At 52.6% G+C, this 22,132-nt stretch overlaps 2 protein-coding genes across 4 annotated transcripts in view; one reads left to right on the top strand and one right to left on the bottom strand.

The window, feature by feature from the left end:
* Positions 1-14,238, top strand: part of NRG2 (neuregulin 2) — a 257,953-nt gene extending 243,715 nt beyond the window's left edge. For 2 of the 3 annotated variants that reach the window (XM_059698576.1, XM_059698575.1), the window contains 6 exons: positions 1,563-1,586; positions 5,228-5,330; positions 7,702-7,825; positions 8,177-8,304; positions 9,116-9,343; positions 12,355-14,238. In XM_059698576.1, coding sequence (XP_059554559.1) covers positions 1,563-1,586; positions 5,228-5,330; positions 7,702-7,825; positions 8,177-8,304; positions 9,116-9,343; positions 12,355-13,102 — 1,355 coding nt within the window. In that variant the 3' untranslated portion in view covers positions 13,103-14,238. The remainder of the gene's footprint in view (positions 1-1,562; positions 1,587-5,227; positions 5,331-7,701; positions 7,826-8,176; positions 8,305-9,115; positions 9,344-12,354) is intronic. The other variant, XM_059698577.1, reaches the window with a different exon arrangement.
* A 2,881-nt stretch (positions 14,239-17,119) lies between these two features.
* PSD2 (pleckstrin and Sec7 domain containing 2) overlaps positions 17,120-22,132 on the bottom strand; it is a 29,715-nt gene continuing 24,702 nt past the window's right edge. The window contains exons 14-15 of the mRNA XM_059698574.1: positions 21,960-22,103; positions 17,120-19,451 (exon numbers count right to left, since the gene is read on the bottom strand). Of these exons, the coding sequence (XP_059554557.1) occupies positions 19,242-19,451; positions 21,960-22,103 (354 nt within the window). The 3' untranslated portion in view covers positions 17,120-19,241. The remainder of the gene's footprint in view (positions 19,452-21,959; positions 22,104-22,132) is intronic.

Below are 22,132 nucleotides of genomic sequence, written 5' to 3'. Positions count from 1 at the left end.
AGGGCTCATGTTCGGAAGGGCTGGGGTTCAGGCTTCAGTGATATGGTCTCTGCATGGAACTGGGGGTCAGGGCTCAGGATCCTCGAGCCTCTTTTGGTCAGAACGATCTTGGGCCCTGGTGCAGAGCCACCCTGCTCTCCTGCCCTTTTCCAACTATAGAACCCTCTGGAATCCCCATGAGGAAGCAGAAAGAGATCCAGGGATAGACAATGCACAGGACTTCCTTCCATGCTCTCCTTCCTCTACAGGGAATGAGAACATCAAAACACAAGTTCACCTGCTCCCTAATCTAGCTGAGCTTACTGAGTGCAGGTGGGGAGGCCATGGTGTTGGGCCCTGCAACTGTGCTGAGCCTCATGCTGTCCTGACCTTCTCACATCTGACCCCTCACTGTGTGCAGGCACTTTTGACAGATGACTTGCCCACATCCACGCAGCCAGTTAGAGGTAAAACTGAGCCTCAAGGCCTGCAGACAGGAATTGGCTGCAACATGAGAATAGTAGGTGAGCTTTTCAAAAACACTGTTGAGATTCCTGGGCTCCCACCCCAGACCCTGATTTCATTGGTCTGGAGGATTCTGAAGCACAGCCAGGTTGGAAACTACCCAGATATGCCATGGTCAGGCCTAACCCCCATTTAACAGATAAGAGACTGAGAGCTAGATAGACTCTGATCACACCTTAGGCAGGGCTCTCTTACCTACCCCTTGTATGGCATGTTGCACATTTGCAATATGATCCCACTTTAAAGAATGCAGTTGGCCCACCACTTAAGGGGCACAGGTGTTCCACAAGTGAGCCCACTTGTCTCTCTCAGAGTTACAGTTTGCTTTGCTAAGTTGTGAAATCAGGCTCAGACCCTGAGGCCCAGCCCCTGTAGGCTTCTAGGGTGTTGGGGGTGCCAAGTGGAGAAGTGACCTGCCACCTGGAGCCTCCTCCTCTCCCCACTCCTGCTCCCCACAAATTCTGAGTGTAAGTGCACAGGCTCCTGGTAGATAGGCAGCCAACTGAGCCTGGGAGGCAGGACAGAGACTAGGGGTCAGTCTGGGAGCCCCACCCATCATTCTGAACAGAAAAGTGAGCTCCATGGAGGAGCTCGGGGCTGAGCAAGCCGTTTCCAGGAGGGGCGTGAGAGTGCTGAAGGCCTGGTGCTGGAGCTGGGAGGGGGAGAATGCAGACTCTTCGGACCCCCGTCCCCACTCACCTTTCCTCCTCGGGGACATATGCCAACTGCCTCTCACCAGGTACTAACCCCACAGCTCATCTCTAAAGAACCTGCCCTGCCTGCCAAGCCTAACATTTCCTCTCTCCACCCGTCAGGGGCTCTTGGGGATGGGGTGCCAGGGAAAGGGGCTCAGGAAGCTGGGAGGGGACACCACTAACCTGCTTTCACCTCACAGGCTGGCTGCTGGTGTCTGAAGAGTCCTGACCAACGTTTCTCTCTCTCTCTCTTTCTTTCTCTCTCTCTCTCTCCCTTCCCCACCCTCCCCCTCCCCCATCCATCTCTGTATCTCTCCCTCCATCCCTTCCCCTCTCTGACCCTCTTCTCTTCTGCACTGCCAGAGCACCTGGGATTTGAACTAAAGGGTATGGAGCCTTCATTTATCACTACGTCCCGTCCACACAGCCCCTCTCCACAGCCTCTGACTCCATGTGTGCTGGATGTTTGGCTTCCTTTCCAAAACATGGGAAAAAGATGATTCCAAAATTCTCCTCTGGCCCCATCAAGATGTCCAATCATAAACCACTTTTATCTTTGGGAGACGAAAAGTTCATGAAAAGCAGGGCACCCTGGGAGACATACTGTGGCCCCGGTGTATGGTAGCCTGGGGCTGATGGGTCGGAGAGCCGGAGTCTGGAAGCCACACATCTTGGCTTGGAGAGTTGTGAAGAAAGGCAGCACTTTCCACTTAACCTTAGTCCCCCTTCCTCCTCCCATTTCCACCTCCATTGCTGCTCATCTCTGCCCTCTGCCCTGGGTCTGCCAGGCTTTGTCATCTGCTTGAGGCTGTCACTCCCTCCGTGATCTGCCCCCATGATGGCACGCATGTTCATCTGTAAGCAAGGGTCTGGGGTGGGCCAGCCTCTGGAGCCTCCCTCCTGCCCCCCAGTGGAGAAGCTTACCTCCCTCCCACTCGTGTGTTCTGGCTCCTGGAAGACACCTCGGATGGGAAGGCGCTCTGAGGGTCGGTCTGTCCAGATCTCTGGCTTGGGTTGGGCGGCTCCACCCTGCAAGTGCCCAGATGTTTTACAGCAGGAGAGATGGCGGGGGGGGGGGGGGGGGGGGCTCAGAGGGGCTGAGCTGAGGCTTCTGTGCTGTCAGATTTCAGTTGTGGTGTGAAGCCTACTGTCATGAAAAGGCTGTTCTGGTGGCACGTTTGGGGAGGCCCCAGTGTCCCCACCACCCAACCCCTATCAGCTGTTCTCAGTAGAAGCCAGAGCTAAAAGTCGGTGTGTGAGAGTGTGCCTGTCTGTTGACTGTGACAGGGTGGGGAGGAGAGAGGCTGAGTCTGGACAGTGTGTGTGGTGGTGGCAGGGTGCAGGGGGTGACCCTGTACGGGTGCAGGGGGTGAATCTATAGGGTTGCCTGTGTGTGTTGTGGAGAGTGATAGTGTTTATATCTGTTAGGTCTCTCAGTGCAGGATGTGAGTACCCGGAAGGGGGCAGTGGATACCTTGGTGTTAAGGGTTGAGTGTGTGCAGTTGGAACTGTGAGGGTGCGGAGGTGTGAGATATGTAAATGTGCGTCTGTGTCTGCCACAGTGGTCTGTACATTCCTTCACTCACCAACTCAACAAGCATCTGCTGACTCCGGAATTTGCCAGAGTCTGGCGATCTGGCACAGGGTCCCTACCTTTCTGGTGCTCACATTCACAGGATGAGACAGACGGTAAGACAAACTGGAAAGCTATCAGGAGGTGGTAAGTGCCATCCAGAAAATAAAAGAAGATGATGGGATCACGCCTAGCTGGGGTGGGAGCAACTTAGCTAAGTGGTCAGGGGAGGCTTGTCCAATGAGGTGACCTTTAAGGACATGAAAAGTAGCCAGCCCTGCAAACAACTGGGGGAGAATGTCTGAGGCAAGGCCATAGCAAGTCAGGGGGTGGGCCTCGTCCACTGGACACAAGACTGCCAGCGAGTCGGGAGCGGAGCGGACATGGGGAAGAGGACCACAGGTGAGAGCTAAGAGGAAGGGTGGAGCCAGGTACTCTGGGGCCTCACAGGCCATGATAAGGCTTCGAGTAGTATTTAAGTTGCAGTGGAAACCGTTGTGAGAAGTAACATGCTTTATGGTTGTAGATCAGTGTGGCTTTTGGCTGGAGAACAGATTGGGTTGGGGGAGTGGTGGGGAGTGGAAGCAGAGAAACCAGTCAGCTGCCCCGGGGAGAGATGGCATCATTTGGGACTAAGCTGGGAGCAGCGGAAGTGGTGAGAAGGGTCAGATCCAGCATCTACTTGGAGGCAGAGCTGAGGACGAGCTGATGGGCTGGGTGCCAGTGTCGGTGGGAAGGCAGGGAGCAATCAGAGATGATTTGGGGCCTGAGAAGCAAGAAAGGTGCGGTTTCCCTGAAGAGATAGGAAGAGCAGGGAGCAGGTTTGGAGAGATGGGGGGATCAGTGCTTGTGCCGGGCCATGGCCCTTGGGTGTAGGAGTCTGGCGCTCAGGGAGAAGTCAGAGCAGGAGATAAAAATTTGAGAGTCAGCTGCATACAGATGGCATTTAAAGTCTGGTTGAGATCACGAAGGGAGAGAAGGCAGGTGGAGAGAGAAAAAAGGAGCCTGAGAGCTCTGGGCCCTTCTGCACTGCAGCCCACATAGAAGAGGAGGAAGCAACAACTGTGACAGTCAAGCCAGTGCAGGGGGAGCCAACCCTGGAGAGAACAGGAGTGGGCCCAGCAGGGAGTCAGCTGAGAGGTTGTCAGTGACCACGACCAGAGTGGCTTCAGAGGAGTGACGGAGACAGATGTCTGACTGGAGAGGACTGAGGAGTGGACGGTGATGACAACTGGAGGCAGGACACAGACCACAGAGCCCCGAGATGCGGGTGTGTAGGCAGACACGATTGCACGTGCACGTGTGTGTGTGTTATGTGCTTCTCTGGATGTGTGTGAATGCACCTTTGTGAAGGGGGTCTGTCTGTGTCTCAGATAGGCATAGGCCCACAGGTATGTGTGTCCAGAGGGTTTGCTCCCAGGTGTCTGCAGATGGGTATACCTTTGCCACAGGAGGTGCAGCAAGCCGAGGGCTTAGGGAAATTTTCCAGGGCTCCCCCAAGGCCTTGGGGTCCAGCCTTCACTTATCCCTGTGCTGGCAGGAGAGGAGCCATGTGGAAGGGCCAGCCAGTAGGTGCGGGTGGGGCAGGTGGAGTGTCTAGGCTGTATGCCTTGACTGGCTGGTACTGTCACCTTTTTCCTTTCCTTCCTCCTGCTTTCTCTGTTCTAGAAGGGTAGAGGGCACTCCACCAAGGAGTGGGAGGTGGAGGAGCTAGACAGGTCTGTCTGCGGCCTAGCCTCTCTCAGCCCCTCAGAAAGGCTGGGACTGTACCTGGAGCCGAGGACTGTCCTGAAGCACAGGGCTGTGCTGCCCCTGGTGGCCTTCTCACAGCCACAGGCGGGGCGGGCCGGCACGGGCAGGGCTGCAACCCTGACCTGGCTGCAAGGGTGAACAGAGGCCTTTCCCCGTGGGCCTGGTCTGCTCTGTCCAGCCTCTGGGTCAGAGGTCCTATCACCAGCCCCGAACAAACCACTTTCCATCTTCTTAGAGAAGCTGCTGTAGCAGGCCAGGCCTCTGCCCAGAGTTGCCATGTTTGCCACCATTAAAAACAGCTTCCCCAGCCCATCAAGGTCCTTTGCCGCCCCTAGGCCATAATGGGACAGGGCAGGGCTGCTGGCCAAACTGGGTTGCCCTCCTCTATGGCCTTGGGACTTCGCCTCCATCCCCTCATCCTCCTGCATTTTCCACTCACATGCCTCGGGGAAGGTGTGGGGTTTGGGAAGGTGAATATGGGCATAGTCACTTGTACCTGGATCCACGGGTGGGTGGAGTTCCAGGGAGCAGAAGGCAATGGGGGAAGAGGGAGGCAGGAGGTAGGAGACTGCTGGGGAGGGACAGGAGCTGGGCAGGGCCTGAGCTGGAGAGAGCACAAGGCTTTGGGGGCAGGGGGTGTCTGCGCCACTATCACCACAGGTCCACCTCCTGCCCGGCTCCCTCACATCCCCTGCCTCTGCAGAAGCTGAGGAGCTGTACCAGAAGAGGGTCCTGACTATCACTGGCATCTGCGTGGCTCTGCTTGTTGTGGGCATCGTCTGCGTGGTCGCCTACTGCAAGACCAAGTGAGTGTCGGGCACTGAGCCGGGGCAGGCCCAGCCAGGGCTGGGCTCACGGACAGCTATGTGAGGCCAGGCTCTTCTCCCCACCACCCATGGTGCCTGGCCTACCCCACTCACACCTTCATACCCCAACTGCCCTCTGCAGTTCCTGTCGGGCCAGAGGGCTAGGCCAAGAGGCAGGAACAGAGATGGGGGAGACGCCTCAGAGGACTGAACAGGAGTGGTCATGAGCACAGGCATTATAAGAAGACAGATCTGGGTTTGAATTCAGCTCTGCCATTTCCCATGTGACCCTGAGCAAATTGATGAATCTGAGTCCTCCTCTATAAAATGGCAATGATCCTCATATGTACCTCAGAGGATGCTATGAGGGAGCATCTGCCCTGTCACATAGGCACACATTAGGCAGTTTTTTTGGGGGGGTGGGGGAGTGCAGAGAGGAAGGGTACATTCCCGAGGTAAAAAGAGACCTCACAAGGCAGTGCCTGGTCCCACCTGGGACCAGACCAGGCAAGAACACAGAGAAAGTTGGGTTGGGCCACCCCTGGGCAGAGGAAAGGTGGGCAAAGAACCTCAGGGCAAGGGGAAGAAGAGAGCAGCTCCAGTAGTCAGTGCCAGCTAAACGGCAAATGCAGGAGAGGGTCAACTATGTTCCTGGAGCATACGCGGGACTAGCAACTAGCAACCAGACCAACTGGTGCAAAGGACTGGAACCCAGATGGCACCATAGGGCCTTGAATGCCAATCTAGGGAGGCGGGATTTACCCTGCAGGTAATGGGGAGCCAACAAAAGTTGTAGAGTAATGTAATGCAGAAAAATGATAGGTCTGTTGCATTCTTATCTGGAGAGCAAGAGTCTGGGCATAGCCACCATTTGGGAGACTGAGCCCCTGGGTCCTGGACCCGGCTACCCTTATATGGGATCTAAGACCCAGCCAGCCTTGTGCTGGATGAGTCCAGGACCACAAAGGTCAGAGGGAGGCATGGAGGGAGTTAGGGGGCTCAGGGAGGGGCCCAAAGAGGAAAATTGAGGCCACAAATTGGGGGGAAAGCAAGCTTCCTGTTCTAACCCTACTGTGCTTCCTCATCTTCTCAAGAAACTTTTATTTAATGCTTTGTAGACACTAGGCCCTGCACCAGGAACATGGCCAGTGCCCTAAGCACGAGGTCCAGTGTCACAGGACACATTTCAGGAGGACCTAAACCAGCCGTGGGCAAACTACGGCCCGCGGGCCGGATCCAGCCCGTTTGAAATGAATAAAACTAAAAAAAAAAAAAAAAAAAAAAAAAAAGACCGTACCCTTTTATGTAATGATGTTTACTTTGAATTTATATTAGTTCACACAAACACTCCATCCATGCTTTTGTTCCGGCCCTCCGGTCCAGTTTAAGAACCCATTGTGGCCCTCGAGTCAAAAAGTTTGCCTACCCCTGACCTAAACTCAACTGGAGGGCAGGAGGGTTTCCCTGGAGGAGCACTTAGGCCGGGCCTGAGAGATGAGCAGGAGTTAGCAGGTGAAGGGAAAGGGAATGTGCTCCTGTTGGATATAATAATATGCGCAAAGGCCCAGAGGCCAGAGAGGGCAGGCGTAGTGGAGGATCAGAAACAAGCCCCAAGGTTGCAGCAAGCTGGGGTGGGAAGTGGCCAGTGAGACAGAGCTGGGGGGAGAAACGGGACCTGAGGGCCAAGGAAGGGTTTTAAACAGGGGAGTGACATGACTAGACTGGTTGATTATACTACAAATGTAATGAGCACTTACTATATACCAAAGTGAAGTAGCCCCCCAGGCCTCAACTCCCTGACCACAGCACTCTTATTTTCTTCAGAACACTTTGCTGGAAGTATCATGTTCATGTCTTTGTTTATATGTTTAGCATTGGCCTGCCCTCCTGATCTGCAAGCTCTGTGAGGGCAGGGACCGTGTCTGTCTCCTCTGCTCCAACATAGCATCTGGCACATAGTAAAAAGCCAATAAATACGAAATGAATTAATGCATGGGTGAGTGGGCCACCGCTGTGCTTGAAGATTTTATCTACTCTTAATCCTCAGGGGTAGTTGGGATGGGTAAATGATCACCCCATGTTACAGATGAGGAAAGTGAAACATGGAGAATTTAAGTAACTTGCCCAGGTTTACACAGCTAGAAAGTAGTGGAGTTCTACTCTCTCAGCAGAGCCAAAACTCATTACCACTACACTCAGGTCCTGCTGACTTCAGGCTGGTGGTGATGGTGTGGGGGACAAATTGGAGGGCCCTGGCTGAGGGCAGCCTGAGCAGGGCAGGAGAGGAGACGAGTCTCACTGGAGGGGCAGTGAGGGGAGTTCACGCATTGTGCGGGGGCATGCCAGGCCAACGCACCCTTCCCCTGTGCAGAAAACAGCGGAAGCAGGTGCACAACCACCTCCGGCAGAACATGTGTCCAGCCCATCAGAACCGGAGCCTGGCGAATGGACCCAGCCACCCCCGGCTGGACCCCGAGGAGATCCAGATGGCAGATGTGAGTGGTATTCCCAGGCCTCCCTCTGAGCCCTCACTGTACAGCCAGCCTTCTGGTGCCCCTAAAGGATGAGCCAGGACAGCAGCCAGCCCCCCACATGCTCAGCCTGGCTTGCTAGCCTCGTCTTGCCCCACCAGGCTGACTGGCCTCACTTTGCCCACTTCTTTAAGAAAAGACAGGCAGGGGTTGATTTGCAGGGGCCATTGCTGCCCCAACACCAAGTCACTGATCCAGTGAACAAGCCCCCTCCCCCCCAAACCTGGAGTTTAGTGCCTCACTTCCCCATTCCCACCAGAAAGGAGGGCCACCTTGGCCACTTGTCACTAATTCCTGCCCAACTCTCTGTTCCAGTATATCTCCAAGAACGTGCCAGCCACAGACCACGTCATCCGAAGGGAAACCGAGACCACCTTCTCCGGGAGCCACTCCTGTTCTCCGTCTCACCACTGCTCCACAGCCACACCCACTTCCAGCCACAGGTGGGCGCCACCAAGGTCCCCACAGAGACGTGTAGACTCCTGTACCTGCACCCACAGAGAGCGAGGACACATGCATCACACACCTGCCTGGGACACACAGAAATCCCAGCCAGGCTCTGTATTGAGGGTCCCTCTGAGTGGGGGTGGGGGCTCCAAATCAGAACCCACAGCCAACGTTCATCCAGATGTTCAGGGGACCAGATTCGCTTTTCCTAAACCAGCCCCAGGGGAACAACGGCATCGCTGCACTCCCACCTGACGTTTAGTTTTGTTTGGGCCTCATTAGCACCACTTTCTCTGGCATAAAGCGGCAACTCACTCAACTGCCCAGGGCTATTTAATGCCCTCTCCTGGGTTTGCCCACAGGACCCTAGTCCACCTTAGCCTTCTGTCCAGAGGTGGGAGAGACTGTCCACACAAGCACAAAGGCTCACACAGCTCAGAAATAACATGGCCCTTTCTTCCCTGGGCACCAGCATGGCATAGGCAGGCTCCCTTGTACTGGCCACTAGGGCTGAGCTCCTGAGATTGGTCCATGGGAGTGGAAGGTGGGGGTGGGGGTTGCAGGGAGGAAGGGAAGGGGCCTGTGCATGCTGCAGCTCATCCATCCACAGGACCCAGCCCTCCTCCTCCCTATGTTGGGGTGGGGCATTTGTGATACTACACATCACCTCCCGAGTGGAGAAGGGCAGTGAGCTAGGGGAGCCTGAGATGGAATGAAGAACCAGGGAGGGGAGGGGCCTAGGACCATATCTAATGTGCTGCCTTGCCCCTTCCTGACCCCCACCTGACTCCATCCTGACTTCTTCAGGCATGAGAGCCACACATGGAGCCTGGAACGTTCTGAGAGCCTGACCTCCGACTCCCAGTCGGGCATCATGCTGTCATCAGTGGGTACCAGCAAATGCAACAGCCCAGCATGTGTGGAGGCCCGAGCACGGCGGGCAGCGGCCTACAGCCTGGAAGAGCAGCGCAGGGCCACTGTGCCTCCTTACCATGACTCCATAGACTCCCTGCGTGACTCTCCACACAGCGAGAGGTCAGTTCCTACCTTGTGACCTATGCCCACCTTGGCCAGAGCGCTGGCACCACTGATCAGGGCTGACCCTTACAGCACCTCAGAGACATTCCAAAGAGCTTCATCCCCCGTTTTTCATCTGCTCGGTTTCATCACCATGTTAATGACATGGTTATTAATGACATTAATAGCTCGGTTAATGACAAACTAGGACTGGAGCTGGGCCAGTGAACCCTGGTGTGCAGTGACCATCAAATTTAATTGTCCTACTAGGACCCTTTTCAGAGTAGTAGGAGTTATTAATCATTGCACTGCAACATCAGGAACAAACAGGGATGATCCTGAACAAACCAGAACATATGATTGCCTTACCCTGGTATTACCTAGAGGCCCCGTGTCCCAGCAGGAATAGAAAGACACTAAGATTGAGCAGAATGGAGGATGGGAAGGGAGGTTGTCTGTGAGGAGATTGACCAGTGCAGGATGGGCATGAGCCAAGAATGACCACAGGCCTGGGCAATACCAACAAGGGCCCGTGGATCATGACATCATTGGGTTCCCAAGCATTGGATGCAATGAGGACCAGGAAACTCCTTTCTCCCTGATTCCAAGTCAGAAGTCACAGGGGCCAGGCCCCTTCTTGCTCAGCCCTCAAGTGGCCCTTGGCAAGTGGGGTCAGTGGTAGGAGAGCAGAACTACAGGCTGGAGTGGAGGGAGAGGAGCAGATGGTCTCCTACTCTCAATTCAGCCTACTCCAGGCTGTCCCTGTGCTGGGCAGGTCTGCCTGGGGGTCCACATGGTGGGGATCCACATGGTTCTTGCTCCCAAGGAGCTCCAAGCCACAGGCACAAACCGCTGAAGCTCACAGCTGCTTATGGAAAGTGCTAAGCACAGGACATCCAATCAGGGCAGAGAAATCCAGTGTGACTGCAGGCTCTGGGAAGCAGCCAGGTTCTCCAAGACCCAGCTCCACCGCCTGTGTGATTTGAGGCAGGCTGCTCACCACTGTGCCTTTGTGTCCTCAGCTGTAGAACAGGAACATCATCATGGTTGTGACGGCAACCAGAGATCCCATGCACAAAGCTCTTTCCTCCTGCCTGGCATGGAGCTGGTACTCCCTAGGTGTAGCTGTTGTTATCAATAGCAATAGGACTGCTTAATGGTTGGGGAGGTAGCGTAATGGGGAAAGCTGCCAGGCAAAGGGAACAGCTTGAGCTGTTCTAGCAGAGGCGCTTCAGAACATGGCTGGTGAGTGAGGTACTTGGAGCAGAGTGAGCTGTGGAGAGAGAGCTGGGCCTGAACAGGCAGCTGGGGCCAGATGGATAGCTGATGGGCCTGGGCTTCTGCTCAGAGGTGGCCTTGGATGGGTAAGCAGCCTACAGCCTGAGTGGGGGTGGGGGCTCCAAATCACAACCCATAGGGTGAAGCAGGGCGGAGGGTGGCTCCAGGAGAGGGGTGAATGAGTACAACTTGGTGGTTATTTGGATGTGCATATGGGAGAGGGAAGAGAGGGGAATCAGGTGACTAAGAAAGAGAGTAATGGGGACTCCAGAGAGCAGTGAGGTGCCAGCTCTACAGTTTGGAAGAGAGGCATGGAGGTATACGATCCCTATGCTGAGGTGGACAAATGTTGAGCAAGAGGATGATGGACTTCAGCAAGGGGGGTGTGGACAAAGAAAAGCGAGAAGTGTCCGGGATCCAGACTGGGAGATATTAGCAAGGGCCAACTTTTGGAGGAACTGGTATTCTTTAGCCCCAAAGAGAGACCTTGGTGGGATCTTGGTAGCTGTCAGGCCTGGGCTGAGGATCCTATCTGAAGTGTGAGCAGTCACTTCCCTGAGGCAGCTTTTAGTTTCAATATAAAAAAAATAATAATCCCCCTACTGAAGCCATTAGCCATGGGATGAATTGTCCCTGCAGGGACAGTGAGTCCAAGTCACAGGGATGACTGAATGGCTTCTACAATTGGGCAGTATGAGTTCTGGTTCCTGCCTAGTCTCTGTTCAAGTCCCAGCTCCATCACTTCCTCACTGTTGAACCTTGAGTGACTTAAAGGTTCTGAGTCTGTCTCATCCTATATAATAAAAGGCTAATATGCAAATCAACCAAAGGGCAGAACAACCGGTTGCTATGACATGCACTCACCACCAGGGGGCAGATGCTCAGTGCAGAGCTGCCCCCTGGTGGTCAGTGTGCTCCCACAGGGGGAGCGCCACTCAGCCAGAAGCTGGGCTGACAGCTGTCACCGGTGGTGGTGGGAGCCTCTCCTGCCTTCCTGGCAGGGCTAAGGATGTATGTCCTACTGAGGGCTTAGGCTAGCCGTGGGCAAACTATGGCCCGCGGGCCGGATCCGGCCCGTTTGAAATGAATAAAACTAAAAAAAAAAAAGACCGTACCCTTTTATGTAATGATGTTTACTTTGAATTTATATTAGTTCACACAAACACTCCATCCATGCTTTTGTTCCGGCCCTCCGGTCCAGTTTAAGAACCCATTGTGGCCCTCAAGTCAAAAAGTTTGCCCACCCCTGGCTTAGGCCCACTCCCATCAGTCCAACATCCCCCCAGGGCTCCTGGACTTCAAGAGGACACAGGCTGGGCTGAGGGACACCGCCCCCCCCCCCACACACACACACACACAGACGCAGACACACACAACAGTGCATGAATTTCATGCACCGGGCCTCTAGTATGTTACATGGGACAGGGTCCTATAGAGTTAATGTACTATATGAGATCGTACATGTCAAATGCCCTAGCCTGAGCCTGACCCAAAGTAACAAAGGACCATTCACGGAGGCTTATCCAGGGTCGGGCAGACACTGAACTATAACATCCCGTTGATTCATTTATGGACCCGCGGTATCCTCGCTGAGGATGAAGAGATAAAGAAACAAGCTGGGAAAGGTGAAGGAAATTGCTTAAAGTCACTAACGATTAGCACCTTAGTTTTTGCAGGTGTGCGTGGTCTCCGGGCAGACCTTTGCTTTTCGAAGGTTCCGCCCGGGCCCACGCCTCTTCCTCTCCCCGCAGGTACGTGTCGGCCCTGACCACGCCCGCGCGCCTCTCCCCGGTGGACTTCCACTACTCGCTGGCCACGCAGGTGCCGACGTTCGAGATCACATCCCCCAACTCGGCGCACGCCGTGTCGCTGCCGCCAGCCGCGCCCATCAGCTACCGCCTGGCGGAGCAGCAGCCGCTCCTGCGGCACCCGGCGCCCCCCGAGCCCGGGCCCGGCGCCGACATGCAGCGCAGCTACGACAGCTACTACTACCCCGCAGCCGGGCCGGGGCCGCGGCGCGGCGCCTGCGGCCTGGGCGGTAGCCTGGGCAGCCTGCCCGCCAGCCCCTTCCGCATCCCCGAGGACGACGAGTACGAGACCACGCAGGAGTGCGCGCCCCCGCCGCCGCCGCGCGCTCGTGGCGCGTCCCGCAGGACGTCGGCGGGGCCCCGGCGCTGGCGCCGTTCGCGCCTCAACGGGCTGGCGGCGCAGCGCGCACGCGCGGCGCGGGACTCGCTGTCACTGAGCAGCGGCTCGGGAGGCGGCTCGGCCTCCGCTTCGGACGAGGACGCGGACGACGCGGACGGGGCGCTGGCGGCCGAGAGCACGCCCTTCCTCGGCCTGCGCGCGGCGCACGAGGCGGTGCGCTCGGACTCGCCGCCGCTGTGCGGGGCGGCGGACAGCAGGACTTACTACTCCCTGGAGAGCCACAGCGCGCAGGCCAGCAGCAGACACAGCCGCGGGCCCGCGCGGGCCAAGCAGGACTCGGCGCCCCTCTAGGGCCCGCCTCCCTCCCCTGTCTTTAAGGAGAAGGGCGACCACCAACTGGAGAAAGGAGGAAAAAAAGAAATAAAAATATTTTTATTTTCTATAAAAGGAAAAAGGTATAACAAAATGTTTTATTTTCATTTTAGCAAAAATTGTCTTACAATACTAGCTAACGGCAAAGACGTTTTTATAGGGAAACTATTTATATGTAACATCCTGATTTACAGCTTCGGGAAAAAAAAAAAGAAACAACAAAAAAAGAGAGATGGGCCAATTTTTTGACTCTTTAATAGAAACCTATATTGTGGTGCCTTTTGCTGTACGCTAATCTGGAGCTCCTGGAGAAAAGTCTGGGTTGTGGGGTGGGGGCGGGGGGCTGAGGATCCGGAGCTGGTGGGGTGAGAGAAAGCAGGTAGAGAAGAGGCTGCAGGGGTGGGGGGTTGGGAGGGACCCAGTTGCGGGGCAGTGATGGGTGGGCCCTTGCCCCCTTGCAAGATCTCGAGTCTTGGATCCCCTGGGAAAGGCCGGGGATCCTAGGCTTGGAGCTAGAGTCGGTGTCAGGTCACGTCAAGAGGGAGACTAAGGCCCAGCGACAGCAACCTGAATGGGGCGGGGGGCCTCCCCACTCCTCACAGCTGCTAAGGGAGGAGGCACTGAGAACCAGGTCTTCCCAACAGTCCCCGCCCCAGGGAGGGGCAGCTCTGCCAGGGCCCCGACGCTGGAGGCTCCTCCTCCCCATGGCCTCCAGGACGCCCCTTGCCCTCTGCAGCACCTTCGTTTACAGGTCGTCTTTTCTACTTTACGCCTGCATGTTCTTTGCATTTCAGATTCTTTAGATTGGATGCATGGTCACGCTGGGACCTAGAAGAGCCACTCGACAGTGTATTTGATCCCCCTTTTAGCAATAAAGTAACATCATTTCCTTCTCAGTCCAACTCCCAGCCTCCATCCCACCTATGCATAACGTCCACTCCCTCTCCAGCCCCGACCTCCTCACCCCTGAAAACTGGGTCCACTGCTGATTTGTCCAAAAGGTAATTGTTTAAAAAATATCCCACACAAATGGGAACCCTGCCCTGAAATGTCCAAACACCTGACTGTTGACACTTGAACATTTTTATATTATAAATAAAATCAGAAATAACTCATGTTTGACTGTGTGTGCCTAGCCCTCAGGTGAGGAGGACAGACAGAGGATGAAGACCTGGGGTGGAGATGGATGGATGTTGGTGTGGAAGCTGGAGAGGGCCAGGGTAACCCATGGGAGGAAGACACTCCCTCTCATCTCCCTGGCTCCAGTTCCCAGGGCAGGCTCCAGCACTCCTCCCTCTTCCGAGAACTTTCACAAGGTATCCCCCTGGCTGCTGGGGAGCCTGGCCAAGGGGCTGACGCAAATTACTCTGCTTCAAGCTCAGCCTCAGAACCCTGGCCCAGCTCCTGCCCTGGAGCTCCAGGGGCCCGACAGAGACAACAGCTTCCGGGCCTAGGTGGGTGAGGAAGGAAGGATTGTGGGGTTGGCACGGGGCAGCTGAGGCAAGATGACCCTTGGGGCTTCAGGCATGTCACAGGCAAAGTCTGGACATGCAAGGTGGATAATGGGTCCCCTAAGCTGCCAGGAGGACCACAGCTGCTGCAACTTGTAAGCCCACAGGGTGTTACACTTTTCCCAACTCTAGACCCCTCAGAACTAGGGCTTGTCTAAACCCGCATCCCTGATGAAAAGTACATAATTTCAGGCATGGAGAAGGCAGAGGAAGGTCCAGGGTTAAGAACCTTTGCCCTCATTGATTAATTTATTAAACCAGTGCCCAGTGCCAGGAACCATTATGTTCCAGCCCGACGTGAGGAAGTCTTCTATCCAAATTGCTCAGGTGTTTGGCTTGTGGGCACATGTGCATGAATGCCCTCAGGATGTACCTGGTCGGTTGGGAGACTTACAGATGGGAGGGACAGCGAGGTTTAGTATTGAGAGGACCTATAGATGTCAGCAGGGCCTGAGCTCTGATTCCACCCCCACCCTCACTACCTGGGTGCTTTCTCTAGACTGCAGTTTCCTAGACTTAAATGGTGATGCTAATACCTACTTCAAAGCGTTGTTGTGGAGCTTATCTATGTAAAGCACCCGTGTAGCTTCTGGCACATGATACAGGCATACCTTGAAGATATGGCGGGTTCAGTTCCAGTAAAGCAAGTCTTGCAATAAAGCAAGTCATAATATTTTTTGCTGTTGAAGGGTCTTGCCTTTAGTTTATAAAATACACAACATCTGTGAAGCACGATAAAGCAAAGCGCAATAAAATGAGGTATGCCTGTAGGCGCCTGTTAAGAGCTAATTTGATGATGGTGATGAGGATAACCTGTGCCTTGCATTCTTGACTCACACAAAATAGCAAAAACTAGATGAAAGGGAGTTTATGGAGAAAAATAAAGAACTCAAGTCGTATTCATTGTGGGGGCACTGGAACCAAAAGAAAAAACACATTACAATGAAATAAATGAAAATAATGAACTAAATGCTACATAAACCTGCAAACCACTGACCTCTCCTAGCCTCAATCTGATATTGTCATTCGATCCCTCTACTGGCTCTGAGTTTACTGTTGGCTTTAAATTTCCTGAAAGCCAGTGGTTCCTCTATGTGACCCCCAAGTAATTAGGAATGAACTCTTAGTAAACCCATTGACCTTTTCATGACCCCAAGTATTAGGATTGAACTCTTGGTGAACCCATTGACCTCTCCATGACCCAGTTTAGTGTCCTCATTTGACCCTTCTGAGAGCCTGTTGCTGTTACCTTCTAAACTTTTGGTCAGAAACCACCTCCATGACTCCAATGAACCCACTGACCTCTATATGACCCCAAGTAATTAGAAATGAACTCTTGGTGAACCCATTGACCTTTTCATGACCCCAAGTGATGAGGAATGAACTCTTCGCCCAACTTAGTGTTCTCATTTGACCCTCCTGAGGGTCAAGTTGCTGTTACCTTCTAAACTTTTATCAGAAACAACCTCCATGACTCCGATGAACCCACCAACCTCTATGTCAGTGGTTCTCAACCTTGGCTGCACATTAGAATCACCTGGGAATCTTTTTAAAATCCTGATTTCTGGGCCTCATCCTCCAGAAATTCTGTTTCTTTGTTATGGGGTGGGGCCACAACATTAGTAACAAAGAAACAGAATTTCCGGAGGATGAGGCCCAGAAATCAGGATTTTAAAAAAATTCCCAGGTGATTCTAATGTGCAGCCAAGGTTGAGAACCACTGCTCTATGCGACCCCAAGTATTTCTGAATAACCGCCTGATAAACTTACTGGCCTTCACATGAGCCCATTCAGTGCCTTCATTATCTGCTCTGGATTCTAAGATACCTGCTGAGAGTCTAAGGCTGGAACCTAATGTAGTCCTTGATTCTTTTCTCGTCATTGCGGCTACTCATTCATTTCACAGGTGTGAAAGGAACCTGGGAGCAGGCCCTTTCTCCACCCTGCCTTGTGGCATTTTCAGTTGGCCTGTCAGGAAGAGGTCCAGTCCAGTAAGTGACTTCCCTACTACCACCCTGTCTCCAGGAGCACTTAGGACATTTGGGCAGCTTCCTGAATCAGTCTTTTTCCTCCTCCAACTCTTTCTTCTCTCTGCCAGGTCATCTTTGGCTTGTCTCCCCAGCCCTCCCAGAGTCCCAAATGGTGATGGTGACTGTCTGTCCCCCTCCCTTCTAGACTGTGAGCCCCACGTGGACAGGTAGCTGGTCAATCCGTTTCTCCCCGCAGTATCCCCAGCAACCAGCACAATGTGCAGTACTGTTGACCTTCATTGAGTGAGAGGATGAATGCTCAAGAGACTCTGTCTTCAAGAGGCAGCCTCCAGGAGTCCCTGAGCTGCAGCCACTTCCCAGGACCAGTAGGTGGTGCAACCACTTGCAGCATCTCACCTGCCGTCCTCCAACCCCTGGATTTGGACAGTCCTGGAAAATGGGCGTTATTTTGTGGGGTGAACATAATGGTCCATTAGAATGCAGGAAAAAAAATATTAGAACTTTGATTTACATTTATTTTCATCTCATCTTTTTTAAATTTCTATTTTTGTGTATGTTTTATAATGTACATAATATTTTAGTACAGTAGAACATGTATATAATTTACAATAAATAATTATACAATTAAGAAAGTGAGCTAAAAAATGTTTTTTACTGATCGGAGGCACAACAAGTGCTCAGGGAAGTGCATCTGTCTGCAACAGACAGGGCTTGCGCCTCTGTTTTCACTCACCTGCCCTCAGAAGGTGGATTGTGGGAAGCTGACCCCCCAAATCAAAAGACCTTTGAGACAGCATGGAGAAAGCACAGAGAGCTCTTTATGTTGCCACACTGTTCTTTCAATTTCACTTAAATGAGCACTTAGTTATCCTCAGCAAAATGAAGGGCCCGATGGTTTGATTAGAAATACACTTCAGCTGATCCAAATTAAATAATCTGCTTTCTGTCCTTGGTTATCGGGGTTCTCTCCAGCTCGTCCTCAGTTGATTTTTCAGGGTGGTGCTTCTGTATTTTAGTTGTATTTCCAGTTTGGTCCTGGGAGACTGTCATTGTAGCTTCCACCTACGCCGCCACCATTTTCACACAATCCAAATGAAATCATCTGGATTTAAATCACTACATCTCTCCACAGATTCACAAATCCCTCGCATCAAATATGAGTGGACTTGTAAATGTTGGGTACTTAGTTGCAAGGTTGACTTATTAACTAAATATGTTACCACTGAGATCAAATTGCTGGCCCAACTACATTATTTAAAAAATAGAAAGGATTTACTCATCATCGCTGCACTGAGGGTGTCATCACCCCCACCACTTGTCAGCCTGAAGGACTCAGGGTTTAAAGGATGCTAGTCTGTGATCATCATGTGGCAAATTTCTCTTTCTTCCCAAACATGTCCTTAGCTAGCATTCCTGAGTCACTACAACAGTGAAAGAAATACCAACTTAAAAAACAACCAGCAACTTGTCATTCCACCTTTTCCCAAGACCAAGGATGAACAGTTTCCACAACCTTTCCCCCATCAAATGTCTTCCAGCTTGTTGACAAGTGGCTGTTTGCAAGGCAGATTGTCTTTTATTCCTGTAACAGTAGATCTGAACGAGAGGCCATCTCTGGAGCACAGAGACCTGGCAGCACCAACATAAAGACCAAAAAATAAACAGAGCCACGGCCCCGCCCCACTCACACACCATGATGCCTGTGGGACAGGTAGGGTGGCACACACACACTGCCTATTTATTCCAAAACATCAACTGTTAGAGCCATGTAAGTCACAGGTCAGCCGGAAGAGGCGGGGAAATGGAGTGAGAGGAGGTCAATACTATTTCCACCTTTCCTTCCAGAGTGTCAGGGCCACCAGGGGGCCAGATAGCAGCCCTGAAATGGGCTTTTCCTTCATCTTATTTTAATTGATATCAGTTCCAAAACCATCTTTAAAGGGGGTTCTTATATAGATATGTAATTCCTGTATCTATATACTTGTGTCCGTATAAAAGAAAGCAGCAGTGGCCTCAATGGATGGAAGGTGAGATGGACGCACACATGAGTGGAGACAGCTCAGCTCGGAGGAACAGACCCGGGTCCTTGATTATTGCAATGTGAGCGGGAGAATGGGGTGTGTTTCCAGAGGCTGCTGTGTAGAGGAAGGGAGGATAGTGCTGGTGGTCTGCAGACCTGCTGCTGCTCAACTCAGAGGAAGGAGAAGGAAAAAGGGTGGGGGTCCAAGCTGAGACCTGGAGTCCAGGCCTGCCCTTCGAAACAAGGGAGATGAGGGAAGAAGTTGTGAGAAGACGAAGGCCTGGGAAGTCCACTGCCCTTCCGCTTCACCAGTGAGATGGTATATAGAGCATGCACACAACAGGCCTACAACATGAGGCTCCGTGGTGGACAGGGATGCAAGGGCTGAGGAGAGGGTCTGAGGCCCAGAAAAGCCCTAGAATACAAAATCAATGCCATGGATAGCATCTCCAACTCCTTGGCTCATGGGGCTCTCCACACCCCTATGGCTGCCCATCAACTGCCTGGAGCTGGCCCAATTGGCCTGTGGCTGGAATTGTGCTCTCTGACCCCTCTCGGGGCATCTGCCTGCTTCTGGGGCCTGCTCATCCGTGCAGCTAAGTCTCAGGTCCAGTGGTATCCTTCGTGGCTTTGCTGCCAGTCACAGTTCCATGGCCCTGGCTGAGGGCAGGGCTCGAGTGTGTCTTGCGGAGGGAAGGGTCGTCCCCTTCCAGGGGGGCCAGCCGGGCCTCAATCCGCTCCAGGTCATCTGAGCCCACTTTGATTTTCTCAGCCAGGAGGTGGATATAGGCCTCATAACGGCTTTTCTAGGGAGAGAGCAGAGAAAGGTAAAAAACAAAGTCAAAAGACAACAAAATGTGGAAAACTATTTGTATCTTAGATGACAAAAGACTAACTTCCGTAATATTCAGAAAACTCTCATAAGTCAATAAAAAGGAGATAAACAATCCAATAAAAATAATAGGAAAGCACAGGCAACAAAAGTAAAAACAAACAAATGGGATTACATTCAAAAACATATTTAAAGAGGAAGTCTTTTTTTAATATGTTTTTATTGATTTTTAAAGAGAAAGGAAGGGAGAGAGACAGAGAGAAACACCTATTGGGGATTAAGCCTGAAACCTGGGCATGTGCCCTGACTGGGCATCAAACCAGCAACCTTTTGGTACACAGGACAATGCTCAAACAATTAAGCCACACCGGCCAGGGCAGGATTACATCAAAATTTTAAACTTCTGTGTATCTAAGGGCCCAATCCATAGAGTAAAAAGGCAATCTAAGGAATAGAAGAGCTCTAGCCAGTTTGGCTCAGTGGATAGAGCACTGGCCTATGGACTGAAGGGTCCCGGGTTCGATTACGGTCAAGAGCACATGCCTGGGTTGTGGGCTCTATCCCCAGTGGGGGGCATGCAGGAGGGAAGCTGATCAATGATTCTTTATGCTATGTGTATTTTATCACAATTTAAAATTTTTAGAAATATTTTTTATTGATTTCAGAGGAAGGAAGAGGGAGAAATAGAAATATTGATGAGAGTGAATCATTGATCAGCTGCCTCCTGCACACCCCCTACTGGGGATCGAGACCTCAACCCTCAACTCGGGCTTGTGCCCTTACTGGGAATTGAAGTGTGACCTCCTGGTTCATAGGTTGATGCTCAATCACTGAGTCATGCTTGCTGGGCACAATTAAAAACTTTTAATTAATCCAAATTAAAATAGCAATAAGACACCGCTTGCTGAGCCTATCAGATTGGTGAAGATTAAAACATTCAATAATATCCAGTGTTGGTGAGGGCATAGAGAGAAAGGGAAATTCACAAGCTATTAACCGAGTTGTAAATGGATAAACATTTAGGAGGAGGATTTGACAGTGTCTGAGGGCCTTGACACTGAGCTTAGGCCCTCATCACAGTCAAGGGAGGCTAGAGTCCGGGAGAAAGCAGGGAGTAAGGGTCGGGAGACTACTCCTGCCCAGCTCACACATATGAACAGAAGGGCTTCACATCCCCGCCCCCCAGTTAAACCAGGTGGGAGTGAGAAAGACCAGGACACTGGAACTATCATCTATCCCCTGGTTTAGGATCCTGGCTCCTGCACTTCTTTTTAACTATGTCACCTCGGGCAAGTGATCTGACCTCCCCAAGCCTCAATTTCCCTGTCTGTAAAATGGGGATCATAACAGAGCCGACTTCACAGAGTTAATATGGGGATTAAATCGATCCATAGAAGGTAAGTGACAAGAATCACACCTGGAAATTCATAAGAGATCAGTCCACTGTAGCTTTTGCCATCACCATTTTTACCTTGCAGAGAGTGTGGATCTGAGAAGATTTCTATACGCTACAAAGCTTTATGTTTTTCCAAATGTCAGGGTCTATCAGGGTCTCTCTTCTCTTCCCCACACCTCAACAGAAAATCAGTGCAGAAATTTAGAGATTGAGATTGGGTAACTTCTTGCCCTTCCTGCTCTGGGGGCTTCCTAGCTCAGTCCCAGCCTATCTGGCTGGCTGTCCACTCCCATGTGCAGGGCAGTCCCAAGGCCGGTCCAAAATGGTTCCTGCCTTCCTCCCTCAAGCCAACCCGCATCCCTCAACCAATGAAGGTGATACTCAGTCAGCCCCATTTGGGAAGCATCGTGGGGCAGAATCAGGGTAGTGGGCAGAGAGAGGTGAGATGGAAAGCAGGGAGAGCTTTTACAGTGGTTCTCAACCTTCCTAATGTGGCGACCCTTTAATGCAGTTCCTCATGTTGTGGTGACCCCCAATTTCATTGTTACACATTGAACATAATTAAAGCATAGTGATTAATCACAAAAACAATATGTAATTATATACGTGTTTTCCGATGGTCTTAGGCGACCCCTGTGAAAGGGTCGCGACCCCACAGGTTGAGAACCGCTGGCTTAGAAGGCGAGATTAAGTTGCTCTGCTCAAGAAACATGGTGAAAGAGGAAAATGAGACAAAGAGGGGAAAGTCGCATGGAGAGGGCTTGGGATTCTGTAGCTTCCCGAGAAGCTGGGCCTGTGGGAAAGTGGAGGTGAAGAGGGGCTTGGAGAGGAGTGAGAGGAGTGGTGGGAGGGGGGCAGGTCTGGTAGAGCCCGGCCGGTGCTCTTTGAGAGACCTCATTGACAGCCGGACTGTGCAGACTGGCCCATAGGAGACCATGCGTGGCTCACGATTGCCTCAGGGGAGCCCCAAACCAGGAAACCCCCTGCTATGGGGTGATGTTGGTGGTGAGACGTGGCAGAGGGTGGGTGGAGCTGGCCTCCTGGGCCCCAGCCCTGCCCGTCACCATCCGTCCCACAGAGGCCCACCTCAAATGTGAGATAGTGCTCCTTCAGCCGGCTCTCCTCCGCCTCCTTGGACTTGTGGCCCCGCTCCACTGGGCGACACTGGTGCTCAGCCAGCTCTGCCGCCACCTGCCTCAACTTATTCTCATGAGAACGCAGCTGCTCCTCCTGCAAAGACAAGTCCTGCGCCATGAGAT

This window comes from Myotis daubentonii, chromosome 5 (genome assembly GCF_963259705.1).
Source record: "Myotis daubentonii chromosome 5, mMyoDau2.1, whole genome shotgun sequence".
NCBI lineage: Eukaryota > Metazoa > Chordata > Mammalia > Chiroptera > Vespertilionidae > Myotis > Myotis daubentonii.
Note: the sequence above shows the minus strand (reverse complement) of the source record. Positions and strands in the feature narration are given on the sequence as shown.